We start from the raw sequence: 16,753 nt of genomic DNA on the forward strand, positions 1-16,753 counted from the left end.
TCAAAAAGGTAAACTTTCATATATTCTATATTTATTACATGTAAAGTGAAATATTTAAAGCTTTTTTTGTTTTAATTTTAATGATTATGGCTTATAGCTCATGAAAATCAGAAATCCAGTATCTCAAATTATTAGAATATTCCCTAAGATCAATCAAAAAAAGGATTTACAATACAGAAATGTCCAACTTCTGAAAAGTATATTCATTTATACACTCAGTACTTGGTTGGGACTCCTTTACCATGAATTACTGTATCAATGCGGTGTGGCATGGAGGTGATCAGTCTGTGGCACTGCTGAGGTGTTATTGAAGCCCAGGTTGCTTTGATAGTGGCCTTCAGCGTATCTGTATTTTTGGGTCGGGTGTTTCTCATCTTCCTCTTGACAATACCCCATAGATTCTCTGTGGGGTTCAGGTCAGGCAAGTTGGCTGGCCAATCAAACACAGTAATATCATGGTCAGCAAACTATTTGGTAGTAGTTTTGGCACTGTGGATAGGTGCTAAGTCCTGCTGGAAAAGGAAATCAGCATCTCCAAAAAGCTTGTCAGCAGATGGAAGCATGAAGTGCTCTAAAATCTCCTGGTAGACTGTGTTGACTTTGGACTTGATAAAATACAGTGGACCAACACCAGCAGATGACATGGCACCCCAAATCATCACAGACTGTGGAAACTTCACACTGGGCTTCAAACACCTTGGATTCTGTGCCTCTCCACTCTTCCTCCAGACTCTAGAACTGTGATTTCCAAATTAAATGCAAAATGTACTTTCATCTGAAAAGAGGACTTTGGACCACTGAGCAACAGTCCATTTCTTTCTCTCCTTAGCCCAGATAAGACACTTCTGACATTGTCTCTGGCTCAGGAGTAGCTTGATATTAGGAATGCGAAAGTTGTATCCCCTTTCTTGAAGATGTCTGTTCGTGATGGGTCTTGATACACTGACACCAGCCTCAGTCCACTCCTTGTGAAGCTCTCCCAAGTTCTCGAATCAACTTTTCTTGACAATCCTCTCAAGACTGCGGCCATCCCTGTTGCTTGTGCACCTTTTCCAGCCACCCTTTTCAGCAATGACCTTTTGTGGCTTACCCTCCTTGTGGAGGGCATCAGTGATCATCTTCTGGACAACAATCAAGTCAGCAGTCTTCCCCATGATTGTGGTTGTGTGTACTGAACTAGACCGAGAGATACACTGTGTTCATACTGTTTTACTCAAACTCGAAATGAAATATTCTAATATTTCGAGATGGGTTTTTTATGTTTTTGTACTGTATGCCATACTGATTAAAATTAAAATAGAAAAATGCTTGAAACATTTTAGTTTGTGTAATGAGTCTATAATATATAACATTTTCACTTTCTTAAGTAACTGATGGAAAATATTGAACTTTTTCACAAGATTCTATTTTTTTGAGATGCACTAGTGTGTGTGTATATATATCTTTTCAGCAACATTTAACTACAAGCTAGCGCAGGATGACTCATCCCAAAAAGTCCACACTTTGTTTTTGTAAAGCCGAAGAACACGTACACAAAACTCTGAAACAGCCATTTTATTTTCAGGGGCACTTTAATAGTCATGCAAGCCCGAGTAGAAACTCTTCAAACGAGTCTCGAGGTCATTTCTCAATAGATAAACAGTTACCAGGCCTTGAAAACATGCAAATTTGCCTTTGCATATACACAGATCTCGATGATGAATTATTCAGGCGCTGTAAAGTTAAACGAGGTGTCGTTTCAAAGGTTTAAAAAAAATCGGCTAAGGTTTCCAGTGGCACAAGTTAAACAGGACGGCGATACGCAAAGGCTGTTCATCACCAGCACGCTGAGCTGGACTGTATTAATGATCTGCTTGTTGAATAAATAGTGAAGGCTGGGCTTTTTCTATCCCTTCCGAGACACTCACGAGCTCAGCCTTCAAAGAAATATTAGGTTCCAGGTCTCAGAAATATGGCCTTAATATTTATTCCAATTCAATAGTTCTCAGTGGTGTTTTATTTGTTTACGGATTTTTAAAGGAGAACTGAAGGCAAATTTTTTTTTTTTTTTATAATCAAAATTCTATTTACCTCATTTTATTAAATATCGGAATTAGGGCTGTAACGATACACCCAACTCACGATTCGATTCGTATCGCGATTTTTGACCCACGATTCGATACACCCACGATTTTTTTTTTAAATGTTTTTTTAAAGTAGTGAATTGACTTAACATTTACTTACTTACATTAACTATTTAATAACAAATAATTCAGACCACTGCAGGGAATGAGTAATATGTATGCACAAATGTATATCCAAAGATTGTTTTATTTCTCAAAATAATACTGTTGAGCCGGAAGCTCTGTTTCTTTCGGTTCTGAAAAAGTCATTTTTCCAAATCGTGTAAATCCGTTAAAATTTTTTTTTTTTTTGGGGGGGGGTGGCTCTCTCACTGTCTCACTCTCATAGGGCCAATGATTTTCTGTGATCGCGGAAAACAGATGGAAATTACGGAATTTTTATGGTGAAACATTGCTCGCGTGTCAAAATGTAACTGCCGCAGAAGGCTTCCGCCCAAGCAGACATGCCTTCAGTGTTGCCAGATATTGCTAACGTTTTCCACCCCAAAATATGTTCAAAACCAGCCAAAAAGCACCTAAACCCGCCCAATCTGGCAACACTGCATGCCTTTCCGGTCAAGTGATTGTGATTGGCTTGTGGCACACCTAGCCAGCCAATGAGCTGCTTGTTTACAGATTCACTGCCCGCGTCGCAACCAGAATGGCGACCGCTTAAAAGAAATGAATGCTCTGCCAGTGGCGAGTGTGGACGTTGCGTGACTCGCAGAAGATTGTCGCAGGTCGGCGAAAAAACGACTTACTAATAGATATAAAAAAAATAAAAGTAATTTAAGTAAGTTTAAAATGTAATTTAAATAAAAAGTAAAGTATTCATAAATTGAAGTTTGGAAGCGCCTCTGTTTTTGGGCTGAGGAGAAGTTTGAAAGGGTGTACCGCGATTCTGCCTTCTTGTATCGCGACACGGATCGTGGCTCTGTGTATCGCGATTTCGATTTCGATATGCATATCGTCACAGCCCTAATCGGAATGCATCGGAGGCAGTGTCTCTCAGTAGCCTGAGGGACAGGGAGAAAACCACCGGAAAATGTTTTTAACAAACACGAAACAAACGCAAGTCGGCAGATGACCATAAAATACTCGATAGTTACAATATAATAATTTTATCTATCTCACACAGAATTTTCGGATACATGTCGAGTATATTCGATATATCGCACAGCCCTAGTCTGGATCTTTGCTTCATCTATATTTTTTATTTTCAACTAGCCAGCCGGGCTGCCTAGTGACAGGAATTACCGGCCAAATGACAAATTATGTCGCCTTGGGCGACCAGACCACCACGAATTTCGAGCCCTGATATATAGTGAGCTCATGAGTAAAATGAAAAAATGCTTTTGGGACACTAGTATTTACATCATTACTGTCACAAAACGTGCCAGATCAGTCGGCTGGTGGGTTTTCAAAATAATAAATACCTGCATTTATTTTTTTCGCAGTGCAGTTTCCATCAAATCCTGCACTCTGATTGGCTGGCGAGTGGGTCCCTATCCTACAGTATGGACTCTGGTTACGGACCTCTGGCGACTTGCTCATTCGCAACAGCAACAAACTTAGTAGAATTTTTTGTCAAGATTTATCTTTTTTTTTTTTTAATAAGATTTATTTATAAAATATTATCAAAAATCTTAAATTTTTGCCAGCATTTCTCAGGAGAATAGCATTAATTTTACAGCATGGATAGCGATAACGACAGTGTTCACAGCGAAAGCGAGTTTTACTACCCTGAGGAAGAAGAAATAAAAGAAAACATTTCAGGAGAAAGCTAAAAACCTCTAACTGTTGCTAACGCCGAGCAAAAACATGGCTGAATCCTGAATGACTCAATTTTGTATAAATAGGGGACTACATAGGCGGCAAAATGTAGTTTTTTTTTCCTGCCATGGAAGTGCACTTGTATACCGAGGAGGAAGCCATTTGCATTACAGCCGTGAATGAGGATTCAAAATGGCGGCTCGGCTCGGTTTTCCCTTTCAGGCGCTCTCGTTTTCTGTTAGAATTTGGTAAAGAAAAAAATAAATATATTATTTACCAGCTTAAGGTCGGTCCGTATGGTGAAATACCGTGACCTCGGCCTTGAATACTGACCTCGGCCCAGAGGGCCTCGCTCAGTACTTTCAAGACCTCGGTCACGGTATTTCACGATACGGACCTCCCAGCTGGTAAATAACATAATGTATTTTTGTGATAAGTCCATATTATACTGAGCATATTTCCCACATTTTAATCAATACAAAGTACCTGCATCTTTCAGTTTTTTTTTTTAAATCAAGGCCGAATACTTTCTTCTTTGCCGCTGCCTTTTATGAAATCAAATTTGAGACTTTTAATTTGATTTTCTTTCAGTGTGACCGCAATGCATGATGGGATATATTGCTTGTTTAGTCACCATCGGTTGTACATTACTCTTCGTGATGCATTGTGGGATACTTTTGAGTGCACTATATAGGGTGTAAAATAATCCTCACGAAGGTTTCGGGCAGCACTACAAAATGGCGTCCCCACTATATAGTGAGTAGGGAGCGATTTCGGACACAGGGGTTGTCAAAAGACGCACGCATCCTCTTTCGAATGCTGATGTAATCAAGCCGGAAGTTTTGCTTGTTTTCATGGCAATCAGGAAAGTTTGAAAAAAGTAGGCAGTAATCGTCATTTAAACTCGTTTTTGTGCAATATTTCGTTTGGAAAACGGTTTTCAAAATGGCGGCGCTGACACTTCACGTTTCAAAGTCTCGCACAAGTCTCGTGAAGATCACGTGGATTTAGCCTCGGTCACAACCAGCTGCATGTGCTCCTACGGCCGGTCTATGTGCAAAAAACGCAAGAAACGCACGGAGGGCGCGCGTGTGACGTGCTGATTTTCGAGCCGTAGACTGGCCGCAGACCGGCCGCAGAGGTTCTTTGTCATGTCAAACAAACTCTACGGGCGCTTACGTTTTTTTCAGGTTGCAAGACAAACTTACGGCCAACGTGCATCTTTCTCCACGAACAAAAAAAACGCAGCGATTTGGGAAACGCCAAAAATCGCACGGCCAAAAAATCGTACGTCCGGTTGTGACCTAGGCTTAAGCGACGCCTGCCGTGGACCAAACGAACTAAATTCAACACGGCTAAAAACCGAATAGGCCGGTAAGTATAATATTTAATTGCGATTAGTTGCCAATACGAGTCACGATATAAGGTTACTAAAACCGAAAACGTAATTGAATAACATGTTAATTAAGAAATAAAGCAAGTTTAAAAATGATTTCAGTTCCCCTTTAAATTTACTCCACGTTCAGCGTCTCGCAGGTACGCCGGTTGGATTACTGATGCTGTATTGAATTCACGGATTAAAGTTTTCCGTCGTGTGACGGATTTCCGTCAACTGAACTCTCCCAAAGCCAAATGTGAGGTCGGTGCTGATCCGAGGAGAATTAAAATGACGGGTGGTTGGGTAGAGATTGGGTTATAACACTGATGTGTTGCAACACCATCAACTATCAGCAGGGTTTATTTAACTTTTTTGTTTTTGAGCCATGCTTTGTGTCGTTCATTTCCTATGTTTGATCATGTTTAAACGTTCGCTGTCTATGGTGCGGCATTAAAAAAACATGCGCTGTCAAAATTGGCAAAATACATTCCCATGTGCTCGGCGTGCTTGTGTCTGACCATTTCTGTTTTGTATTAAATTAAATCTTGCCAAAATGACTTAGTTCAAACCTGGACATATAGAAATAGAGCATGTTAAAAAAAAAAAAACGAAAAAATAAACCCCGGAAAGCCCGCTCCTCTGCTTCAGCCAGACTTGAAGACCCGACGGTGCAATGCTTGCAGACTGTCAGAAGTAATTAGACCTAAATTTATAGCTAACAAATCAGCAGACGCCCCAACAATTATTATTTTCGTTAGGCCAATGTGTCAGGTATGTTAGAACCGTGCCTTATAGCCTACGTTAGATCACAATTTAAAGGGCGTTTGAGGAGTTGGAGGCTGCGAGCGCAGTGATGTTCCGACATGCGCTAAACTTTATTCCCTGAAAATCATACACCAGCGTTCAATGCCCCAAACAGTCAAAATGTCTAGAAGACTACGGTTAAATAATAATCATAGCCTACTAAGTTAAATTACGTCAAAACATCTGTTTCTGGCCGATGAAATGATGGAGGAAAATGAGAACGAATGCAAAGTAGATAGCAGCCAACTTCACGCGATCTTTTAGGGAACTTAACACTCGTGTTGCCACAATATTTCTCTTAATAAAATCTTGAATTGTTTTTGAAGTCGTATTCAACACAAAGTAAGGTCAAACCCCAATTTTAATTTAAGCGAAGATCCAAACTTTTTTCTATATTGACGTCGAGCACAGAGGAGCATGTCATTCTGCTTTCGGTTTCGGCAGCATGGATGCGCTTTACATGAAAGAAGGCACTGATGTGTCTGCCATCGATAAAGGTGTAAAAAACAAGTGGAGGTGGGCTTGGCTGTACGAAATAGGTGAAAACGGAAAGCCATTTAGTTCATGGTTCAAAAAACTAAACATTCCAGGCGCTTGCATTTGTGTAGTTTGCCACAAAAAAATAATACGGAAGCAATGGAAAGAGAGTGCAATAAATTGAATATATTAATCTCATCTCATCTCATTATCTCTAGCTGCTTTATCCTTCTACAGGGTCGCAGGCAAGCTGGAGCCTATCCCAGCTGACTACGGGCGAAAGGCGGGGTACACCCTGGACAAGTCGCCAGGTCATCACAGGGCTGACACATAGACACAGACAACCATTCACACTCACATTCACACCTACGCTCAATTTATGGCCCTTTTCCGCTACCCTTTTTCAGCTCGCTTCAGCCCGACATGGCTCGCGTTTCGACTACCTTAGAGCAGCACAACTCAGCTCGCTTCACCCCTGCTTAGCACCCAAAACTCGCACGGTTTTGGAGAAGGGCTGAAGCGAGCCAAAGCGAGCCGAGTGGGGCTAGGGGCGTGAGGAGACACTCCCCTGTGCACTGATTGGTGAGGAGGAGTGTCCTCACATGCCCACACACGCCCCGCGAGCACGCTGGGATCTGTAAACACCGCAAACCCGGAAGAAGAATAATTACGAAAATTTCTGAAGCCTTATGTGCCTCGCCTCATCTATACGCTCTTGCCAGTATCTGTTGGCGTTGTCGGTGACAACAAGCCACAGAACCAAGACCAGCAACACTAACGACTCCATGTTTATTGTTTACTATCCGGGTCGTGAGACTACCGCTTAAAAGATCACTGATGTCACTGTTTGCACCGCCTAACGACATCACGTGACGTCCACCCACTTTCGCTAACTCCACCCAATGTGTCCACCCACTTCCAGCCAGCACGGTTCAGCGCGGTTGTAGTCGAAATGCAACTCCAACAGCCCCGCTCAGCTCGACTCAGCCCGACACGGCTCAGCCCGACTCAGCCGCGTTGGTAGTGGAAAAGCGGCAATAGAGTCACCAGTTAACCTAACCTGCATGTCTTTGGACTGTGGGGGAAACCGGAGCACCCGGAGGAAACCCACGCGGACACGGGGAGAACATGCAAACTCCACACAGAAAGGCCCTCGCCGGCCACGGGGCTCGAACCCAGGACCTTCTTGCTGTGAGGCGACAGCGCTAACCACTACACCACCGTGCCGCCCCGAATATATCAATCCATTAATTAATTGATAATAAAGTTATCAGTTCTAAGTTAACCATTCTCAGAATTTCATCGAAATCCACCCATACCCCCCCCCGTAGAATTTCATCGAAATCCACCCATAACACCCCCCCCCCCGTAAATTTTCAGTCAAATAATTTTTTTTTGCTTTAATCCATGATTGAATTCTAAGCAACCGTTGTTCTTTATCAGCCAAAATGACAGATTTTTATTTCTAACAAAAGAAAGCCTTGGCAAAGGTTTGATGACGGGTCGATTCGGCTACATCGACTTCACACTGGCAGTGCTCGCAGTATTGTAGCAGGTCCATCCCAAATTGGGATTTTTCCTGACTTTCTGGCAGAAGTGGCAGTGGTGGACAGCACTTCCTTCTTTCTGGTGTTAAAATATTAAATAAGAGGAAGAAAAAATTGGCCGGACTGAGTCACTGCCTCGCCAGTGAAACGAACGATCCTCACCAGATGGCTCGGCAGTTGGGATTATACAAACACCCCCTAAATAAACCAATAGATCTTTCTGAGCTTTGGTTTATTCTCTTTTTTCACTCCATGTTGTTTGAAGTAAGTCGTTACACAAATTGCGCTTGTGCTCTTTTTAACTTTGGCTGGAATTAATCTATTAAGTTCTGTTTTTTTTTCCTTTTTTTTTCCCTAATGGAAAGATTAGTTGGAATATAAAAAAAAATTACCAAAAATATTTTGATGATGATGATTTAGGGCTGTCGAAGTTAACGCGTCAACACACATTCTTTTTAATGCCACTCATTTTTTTTGACACACGATTAGCGCGTGTATAGTTAAGTCCATATATATTTGGACACTGACACAAATTTTTTTCTTTACCTGTTTATTGAAACATATTCAAGTTATAGTTATATAATGGACATGGACATAAAGTCCAGACTTTCAGCTTTCATTTGAGGGTACCCACATTACAATTGGATGAAGGGTTTAGGAGTTTCAGCTCTTTAAAGGAACAGTCCACCGTACTTCCATAATGAAATATGCTCTTATCTGAATTGAGACGAGCTGCTCCGTACCTGTCCGAGCTTTGCGCGACCTCCCAGTCAGTCAGACGCAGTCAGACGCGCTGTCACTCCTGTTAGCAGTGTAGCTAGGCTCAGTATGGCCAATGGTATTTTTTGGGGCTGTAGTTAGATGCGACCAAACTCTTGCGCGTTTTTCCTGTTTACATAGGTTTATATGACCAGTGATATGAAACAAGTTCAGTTACACAAATTGAAACGTAGCGATTTTCTATGCTATGGAAAGTCCGCACTATAATGACAGGCGTACTAACACCTTCTGCGCGCTTCGGCAGCGCATTGATATCTGAGCTCCGTATCAATGCGCTGCCGAAGCGCGCAGAAGGTGTTAGTACGCCTGTCATTATAGTGCGGACTTTCCATAGCATAGAAAATCGCTACGTTTCAATTTGTGTAACTGAACTTGTTTCATATCACTGGTCATATAAACCTATGTAAACAGGAAAAACGCGCAAGAGTTTGGTCGCATCTGACTACAGCCCCAAAAAATACCGTTGGCCATACTGAGCCTAGCTACATTGCTAACAGGAGTGACAGCGCGTCTGACTGCGTCTGACTGACTGGGAGGTCGCGCAAAGCTCGGAGAGGTACGGAGCAGCTCGTCTCAATTCAGATAAGAGCATATTTCATTATGGAAGTACGGTGGACTGTTCCTTTAAGATAACAATGTCGGACTCTCTTTGGCATGAAATAAGAAATTTTTTTTTAATTTTATTAGAATCCGTTAACAGGTAGAACATTTTGCCAGGCAATATAATATAATATAATACTTTTGAGGAGCTGCATTCAATACCAATGATCGGTAGTCAACCGTAATGTCTGCAAACAGGGAACACTATTGTATTTATAAAAATGTGATATATTGTATGCTCTAGAAATTTGTCGAGTGGGAATTCAGTTGAGATGGCTGCTCGCGTTTTGTTTATTCAATTCACACAAAACAGTACTTTTTAATAATTTAAATGTTAAACATATTGGTATATACACCTCTTTATAATGGAAATGCGCATAAATTAATGTTACTGAAAGTCATTCCAAAATACTGAAAAATGTTTTCAAGAATACTGAAATTCAAAATTTGGGGTAGGCATCTCTGAAACGGGAAAGAACTGTTGTGCGATTGACTATCTGGAAAACTTAAATTAATAATGCTAAGTGATAAATACTAAATTTTGTTTGCACAAGGCGAAATCAATTTCTGCGTGTGGAATCGACTGTTATTTTTCAGCGTCCTGAAATCAGTGAATCGACTCTCTTTGGAATTTTCAGCAGCTCTGATGTGAACTGAAGGCAAGATAATGATCGACTCAACCCAGTTTTACCCGACTGCGTTGGGAAAAAAAATTAGTTTTAATTCCTTCCAAGCTCACTGCTTCAGCTCTCTGTTACCGAGCAGCCCAAAACTGCAGCATTGACATTCTCATAATGACCGCATTATTAAGACAGGACACTAATTATAAATGATTTTATATATATATATATATATATATATATATATATATATATATATATATATAATTTGCTTTCCAGCATGAGAAAACGTCCATCATATCGAGTAATCGTTCCTATGATCCCGTGGGCCGCGATGTTTAAGCCGTCATGTTGAAAAGGACAAACGCGTCGGATAGAACCGACAGTCTGAGTAATTAAAAGTGAAGCTTAAAGTGACCCGAGTGCTTCAGGCAACTTGTGCTTCGTATTCTTCTTCCCTCTCAACTTCCTGTCCTCTCGTCCCTTCAGAGCCCGAGCCTCAGGAAGAAGACGGTGAAGAGCCGTTCGTAGCACCCCCTGGATTGATCATCCCCTCCGATGTCGAGCTGGTAAGATTTAACAACGAGTTACAGGAACGTGAGCAGCCGCACGGCTTGAATATTGACTATAACATCATAATTCAGATAGAGAAGTCGTTTTATGGTGTGCTGGAAGGAAGCCTGTCATTTGGTGGTGGCGGCTTTTTTTTTTTTTTATAAATTATTACTTGCATGTAAATTAATCAAGAAGTCTGGACAGTGAAACGTGGTGGACAATTTTTTTTATTTTTATTTTTTAAAAATCTATGACTCGCTGCTCAGGACAACGGATCTCAGCGCATGAAGCAGCATCGGAAATCACGGTTATTAATTTTAAATTGAGCCTCGACTCGTGAGCGACGCGTCGGCTTGGGTGACCCCGTTCTCACAGTCCCGCAGAAGTGAAGTGGCGTATTACACTGCAAAAAATAAAAATCTTAGGAAGTTTATTTGTCTATTTTCAAGTCAAAACATCTAGCCACCCTTATTATAAGACATAATTGCCCAACAAGCAAAACCTCATTTAGCTAGAAAGGCTAGTTTTTAGACAGTCCATCTTGAAAATCTTGTATAGACCCTTTTCGCTCACGTGACCTTCGTAAACGCGACCGCCATTTTGGACATGAAGAAATAACGGTTTATGGCACAGACCCTTTCGGTTCTCGCTCATCTAGCTGCTACAATGACTGCTTAGACTGCAACAATAATACCTAACACACATTTAAGTACCTGTCGTAAAGACATGAAACTCGTCGAGTGACGAGTGTGTTCGTTGATAAGCGAACACAATCTAAAAGTAGACATACCATCACACTGCCCTGGCGCTGTGTACAGTTTACCTTCTATGGTTTGTGCACTCAGTATTTGCCATTAACTTTCTCCAACCCAGTGTTCAAACTATGCCGATATTTTCGGGGGGTCCCTTTTTTTCCCCTGGGGGTGGCTTGCGCTTGTCTCAGAGCGCGGATCTCCAAACACATGAGAAGCCTATCTTACGCACATATCACGCGGACTCGGGGAAATCGTGTCTGCATTGGCATGTTCAAAAAACAACCTCGCGTCAACAATGATACCACACGCAAGAAAAAAAAAACAGTCAGGCTACTCAACACATCTGATCCACAGCAGCACTAAAGCATCACTGGAAATCATGTCAACAACCAATCTTCCATTTCAACACTCGTCAACAAACAAATGGCACCACAAACATGAACGAATCGGTCAGGCTACCGATTCCAAACCCACAGCAGACGAATAATTACATGCATCTTACCTTAAAGGTCCCATGGCATGAAATTTTCACTTTCTGAGGTTTTTTAACGTTAAAATGAGTTCCTCTGACCTTCTTAAGTCACCCCAGTGGCTAGAAATTTCATAATGTGTAAACCAAACTATGCCCAACATTTGAGAATGGCGCGTCAAAACGGCGCGTTGATAAGCTCTTCCCTTTACTACGTCAGCAAGGGAGATGATCCCCACGCCCCCCCTCTGGATTCCCACCCACTGTATGGATTGCCCGCCCAGCTCAAAAGTTGCCACCAAACATGGAAGTGACAACACAGAAAGGAGTCTGTTTTTACTGCCGACGGGAGAGCCCCTGAAGACGCAGTGGCTTAATTTTATTTACTCCAACAATACGCCGTCGAGTCTACCTAAGACGGTGCATGTTTGTCGGAAGCATTTTCCTGATGAATGTTTCCACAACTTGGGACAGTACAGGGCAGGTTTTGCACATCAACTCTCACTGAAGCCTGGGTCCGTACCAAGCATCCCTGCCGCATCAGCCACAAACACCGAACAAGTAAGTGTATAACTGTTAAGTCGTTATGCCGTGTTTTAAAATCGGTGCCACGTTAGCCTAGCAATGGCTACATTAGCTGTGCAGCCAACCGCTTCCTGCAGTTAGCCAGGTACTCTGCGCTACAAAACCAAAAAGCATGCAGCATGCTCTGTTATAATAGCCAATCAAAACAGTTTTTACAAAGACACCCACATTTTTTTTTTTTTTTTTTTAAGTCACTCGTTCATTTTATTTGTTTGTTTGTTCAGTAAAAACCCAAACATTTATTGAATTTATTTTATTTCCTCGCGTCGCACCTTAATGACGTCAGCGCGCGGTATTTTTCCCTTCGCGGTTTGTTCCTTCTCTCTCGCCATAGTAAGACACCCACATCCGCTTGTTCTGACCCACTGGAGGTAGCGTCACAGTGCTGTTAGCCAATCAGAGGTAATACGTTTACATGTCATGAATATTAATGATACGACCCGCCCCCACCCTCTACCCTTCCCCGCCTCCTGCTTCTCATTAGCAAAACGACGCACTGGGAAAAGGGCTGAAATGGGGCTTTCTCCCAGGAGGCTATATCTACGTGCCGAGGGTTCATTTCGAGAAAGGCTGCGGATATAACATCCGGAAACCTCCACGAGCCCGTTTAAAGCATCAACAAACCACCATGCCATGGGACCTTTAACCTCCTAAGGCCCAAGCTGTTTTTTTATATGCATTTTTTTATTTCTCTTTGCTATTTGGGCTTATTAGAACCTGATTAGAATAAAAACTAAGCATCATCTTTTGATAAGATGTACTTTTAGAGAAAAAGTATGTCCACATATGTGGATTCTTTTTCCGAATTTCTGAAAAGTGCTGTCCACGCATGTGACCGCTAAGCCCTAGGAGGTTAAGTAAACATTTTAGAAAGACAAGGGAAGTTGTCATGTCTCGTCGCTCGCGTGGAAAAAGAGTTGTTTTTTTTTGACTGACTCTAGAAATGGTACAGTAACCAAGGAAGAGCTAACGGAGTTGCATTACAGTCGCAAAAGTATTTGATGTTCGTTACAGTCGAACAGAACCAGTGGCTACACCGGCCTGTGTCTCTAAAAGCGCAGTTAAAATAGCGTGTTATGAGTTTCCTCTTACAGAGCATGGAAGACACGCTTTCATGGAGGCAACCGTATTATTTTAAATTTTTTTAACCCTGACTTGACACATCAAAAGCGTGGGAAATGACCTCATTTCATCTACCTGGCAAACCGCCTCTCACGAGAAACCACGAATGCAGCGTAAATAATTTGATTTTGTTAAAGCATCTGGTTTTTAAAAAAAAAAAATTTTTAAAAGGTTGTTTTGTAAGTGAGTGTGGAGTACTACTAAAAAGACACCGTGATGATGTGCGAAGGCTGCTCCTGCGAAATAAATAACCTTGGAAATGGCGCGTCTCGCCGTATCAAAAATATTTACTGTATAAACGCAGTAGGAGGTTAAATGGATACTCGTTCAGCTAAGTGCTGCTCTTCTCAAGTGAGGTGTATGAAGATATGGGAAGGTAGCAAAGCGGTACAAGTTTTATCCCCCTGGCATATAATGCAGGGGATATAGCGATAGATGACTTGCAGAAACGCGATCAAAACGTGCCACGTCGTGAGCGTCCGCCATGACGGTGGATATACAAAGCAACTAGGACGGCAGCCGCTGAAAGCGTGTCTGTAAGCCGTGCTGAATTTTCTCAGGATTGCCACGATTTGAACACTCGAGCGAAGGTTCGACACAAAGAGAAGATAGAGATGTGTGGTTTTGACCCATATTACAACCCCGATTCCAAAAAAGTTGGGACAAAGTACAAATTGTAAATAAAAATGGAATGCAGTGAAGTGAAAGTTTCAGAATTCCATATTTTATTCAGAATAGAACATAGATGACACATCAAATGTTTAAACTGAGAAAATGTATCATTTAAAGAGAAAAATTAGGGGATTTTAAATTTCATGACAACAACACATCTCAAAAAAGTTGGGACAAGGCCATGTTTACCACTGTGAGACATCCCCTTTTCTCTTTACAACAGTCTGTAAACGTCTGGGGACTGAGGAGACAAGTTGCTCAAGTTTAGGGATAGGAATGTTAACCCATTCTTGTCTAATGTAGGATTCTAGTTGCTCAACTGTCTTAGGTCTTTTTTGTCGTATCTTCGGTTTTATGATGCGCCAAATGTTTTCTATGGGTGAAAGATCTGGACTGCAGGCTGGCCAGTTCAGTACCCGGACCCTTCTTCTACGCAGCCATGATGCTGTAATTGATGCAGTATGTGGTTTGGCATTGTCATGTTGGAAAATGCAAGGTCTTCCCTGAAAGAGACGTCGTCTGGATGGGAGCATATGTTGCTCTAGAACCTGGATATACCTTTCAGCATTGATGGTGTCTTTCCAGATGTGTAAACTGCCCATGCCACACGCACTAATGCAACCCCATACCATCAGAGATGCAGGCTTCTGAACTGAGCGCTGATAACAACTTGGGTCGTCCTTCTCCTCTTTAGTCCGAATGACACGGCGTCCCTGATTTCCATAAAGAACTTCAAATTTTGATTCGTCTGACCACAGAACAGTTTTCCACTTTGCCACAGTCACAGTTAAATGAGCCTTGGCCCAGAGAAGACGTCTGCGCTTCTGGATCATGTTTAGATACGGCTTCTTCTTTGAACTATAGAGTTTTAGCTGGCAACGGCGGATGGCACGGTGAATTGTGTTCACAGATAATGTTCTCTGGAAATATTCCTGAGCCCATTTTGTGATTTCCAATACAGAAGCATGCCTGTATGTGATGCAGTGCTGTCTAAGGGCCCGAAGATCACGGGCACCCAGTATGGTTTTCCCGCCTTGACCCTTACGCACAGAGATTCTTCCAGATTCTCTGAATCTTTTGATGATATTATGCACTGTAGATGATGATATGTTCAAACTCTTTGCAATTTTGCACTGTTGAACTCCTTTCTGATATTGCTCCACTATTTGTCGGCGCAGAATTAGGGGGATTGGTGATCTTCTTCCCATCTTTACTTCTGAGAGCCGCTGCCACTCCAAGATGCTCTTTTTATACCCAGTCATGTTAATGACCTATTGCCAATTGACCTAATGAGTTGCAATTTGGTCCTCCAGCTGTTCCTTTTTTGTACCTTTAACTTTTCCAGCCTCTTATTGCCCCTGTCCCAACTTTTTTGAGATGTGTTGCTGTCATGAAATTTCAGATGAGCCAATATTTGGCATGAAATTTGAAAAATGTCTCACTTTCGACATGTGATATGTTGTCTATGCTCTATTGTGAATACAATATCAGTTTTTGAGATTTGTAAATTATTGCATTCCGTTTTTATTTACAGTTTGTACTTTGTCCCAACTTTTTTGGAATCGGGGTTGTATTTCAAAAAGTCAGATTTTTCTGAAGATAAGATGCTTCTACTGACCATCGAGTACCCAGATGTTGCGTTCTATCTGGTTTGGCTGCCGAAGATTGGATTGTTTCTGTCGTATAATTTTGCTGACGCTCCTAGAAGCGAAACGGTAATAGACGTGTTAAAATTATAACAGTGACTGAGTGAACCACGACAAAAGAACGCTCATTTTATAGCAAAATTCTAGCAACACGAAATAAAATTCTTCCGTGATATTATCGAGAAAAAATGATTCCTGTTTTGGTTTTTGCCTCGGTTAGATCAGCCCTGCCGATGTTGTTCAGCCGTGCTTGTCTCCTCTCCTCTCCAAACTAAGCCTCAGTTTCCTCTTTCCGAATCACGGATGGAATTCTAAAAAATCGGAACGTGCCACGGTCACGAGTACTGTTGTTACCACAACCATATACAGCACAAAGATATGGCATTGCAAAAAGAACGCTTATAGTAAACCAGTGGAAAAACAAAGAGTTGCGCACGCGTGACTGTTTTGTATGGAATGTCGCTTGACACCGCATTCGTATCTCCGCCAACATGGCCGACATCCGGGTTTCTATTTTGCTTTGACGTCACTTGCAAGTCAATGATGGCTCCGTCCGTCCATCTGTGAACAGGTTTTTTTTGGGGGGGGGGATGGTCTTCTTTAGGGCTTTTTGGTGGTTGGCAAACCAACTTAATGGTGCATTACCGCCACCGACTGGGCTGGAGTGTGGAACAGGAGTTATTGGGGGGGGAGGGGACACTTCTTTTAGCTATTTCTGTTTCTTTTAAATACTTGTTAACAATTTCTGGGGTTTCGTTTTCGAGTAGAGTTTTTATTTCGTCCTCGGTTGGTTCAGCAACACGCTCTGCCATTTTGTTTTTGTTTTTCTCTCCTCATGGCATATGAGCTGATAGCCTAGTAGTAGAAT

General features: G+C 41.9%; 1 protein-coding gene across 2 annotated transcripts in view; it reads left to right on the forward strand.

Moving 5' to 3' along the window:
* Positions 1–16,753, forward strand: part of sfswap (splicing factor SWAP) — a 401,543-nt gene that overhangs the window by 31,644 nt on the left and 353,146 nt on the right. For both annotated transcript variants that reach the window (XM_060935514.1, XM_060935515.1), the window contains exon 4: positions 10,571–10,650. In XM_060935514.1, the coding sequence (XP_060791497.1) occupies positions 10,571–10,650 (80 nt within the window). The remainder of the gene's footprint in view (positions 1–10,570; positions 10,651–16,753) is intronic.

Source organism: Neoarius graeffei, chromosome 12 (assembly GCF_027579695.1).
Source record: "Neoarius graeffei isolate fNeoGra1 chromosome 12, fNeoGra1.pri, whole genome shotgun sequence".
NCBI lineage: Eukaryota > Metazoa > Chordata > Actinopteri > Siluriformes > Ariidae > Neoarius > Neoarius graeffei.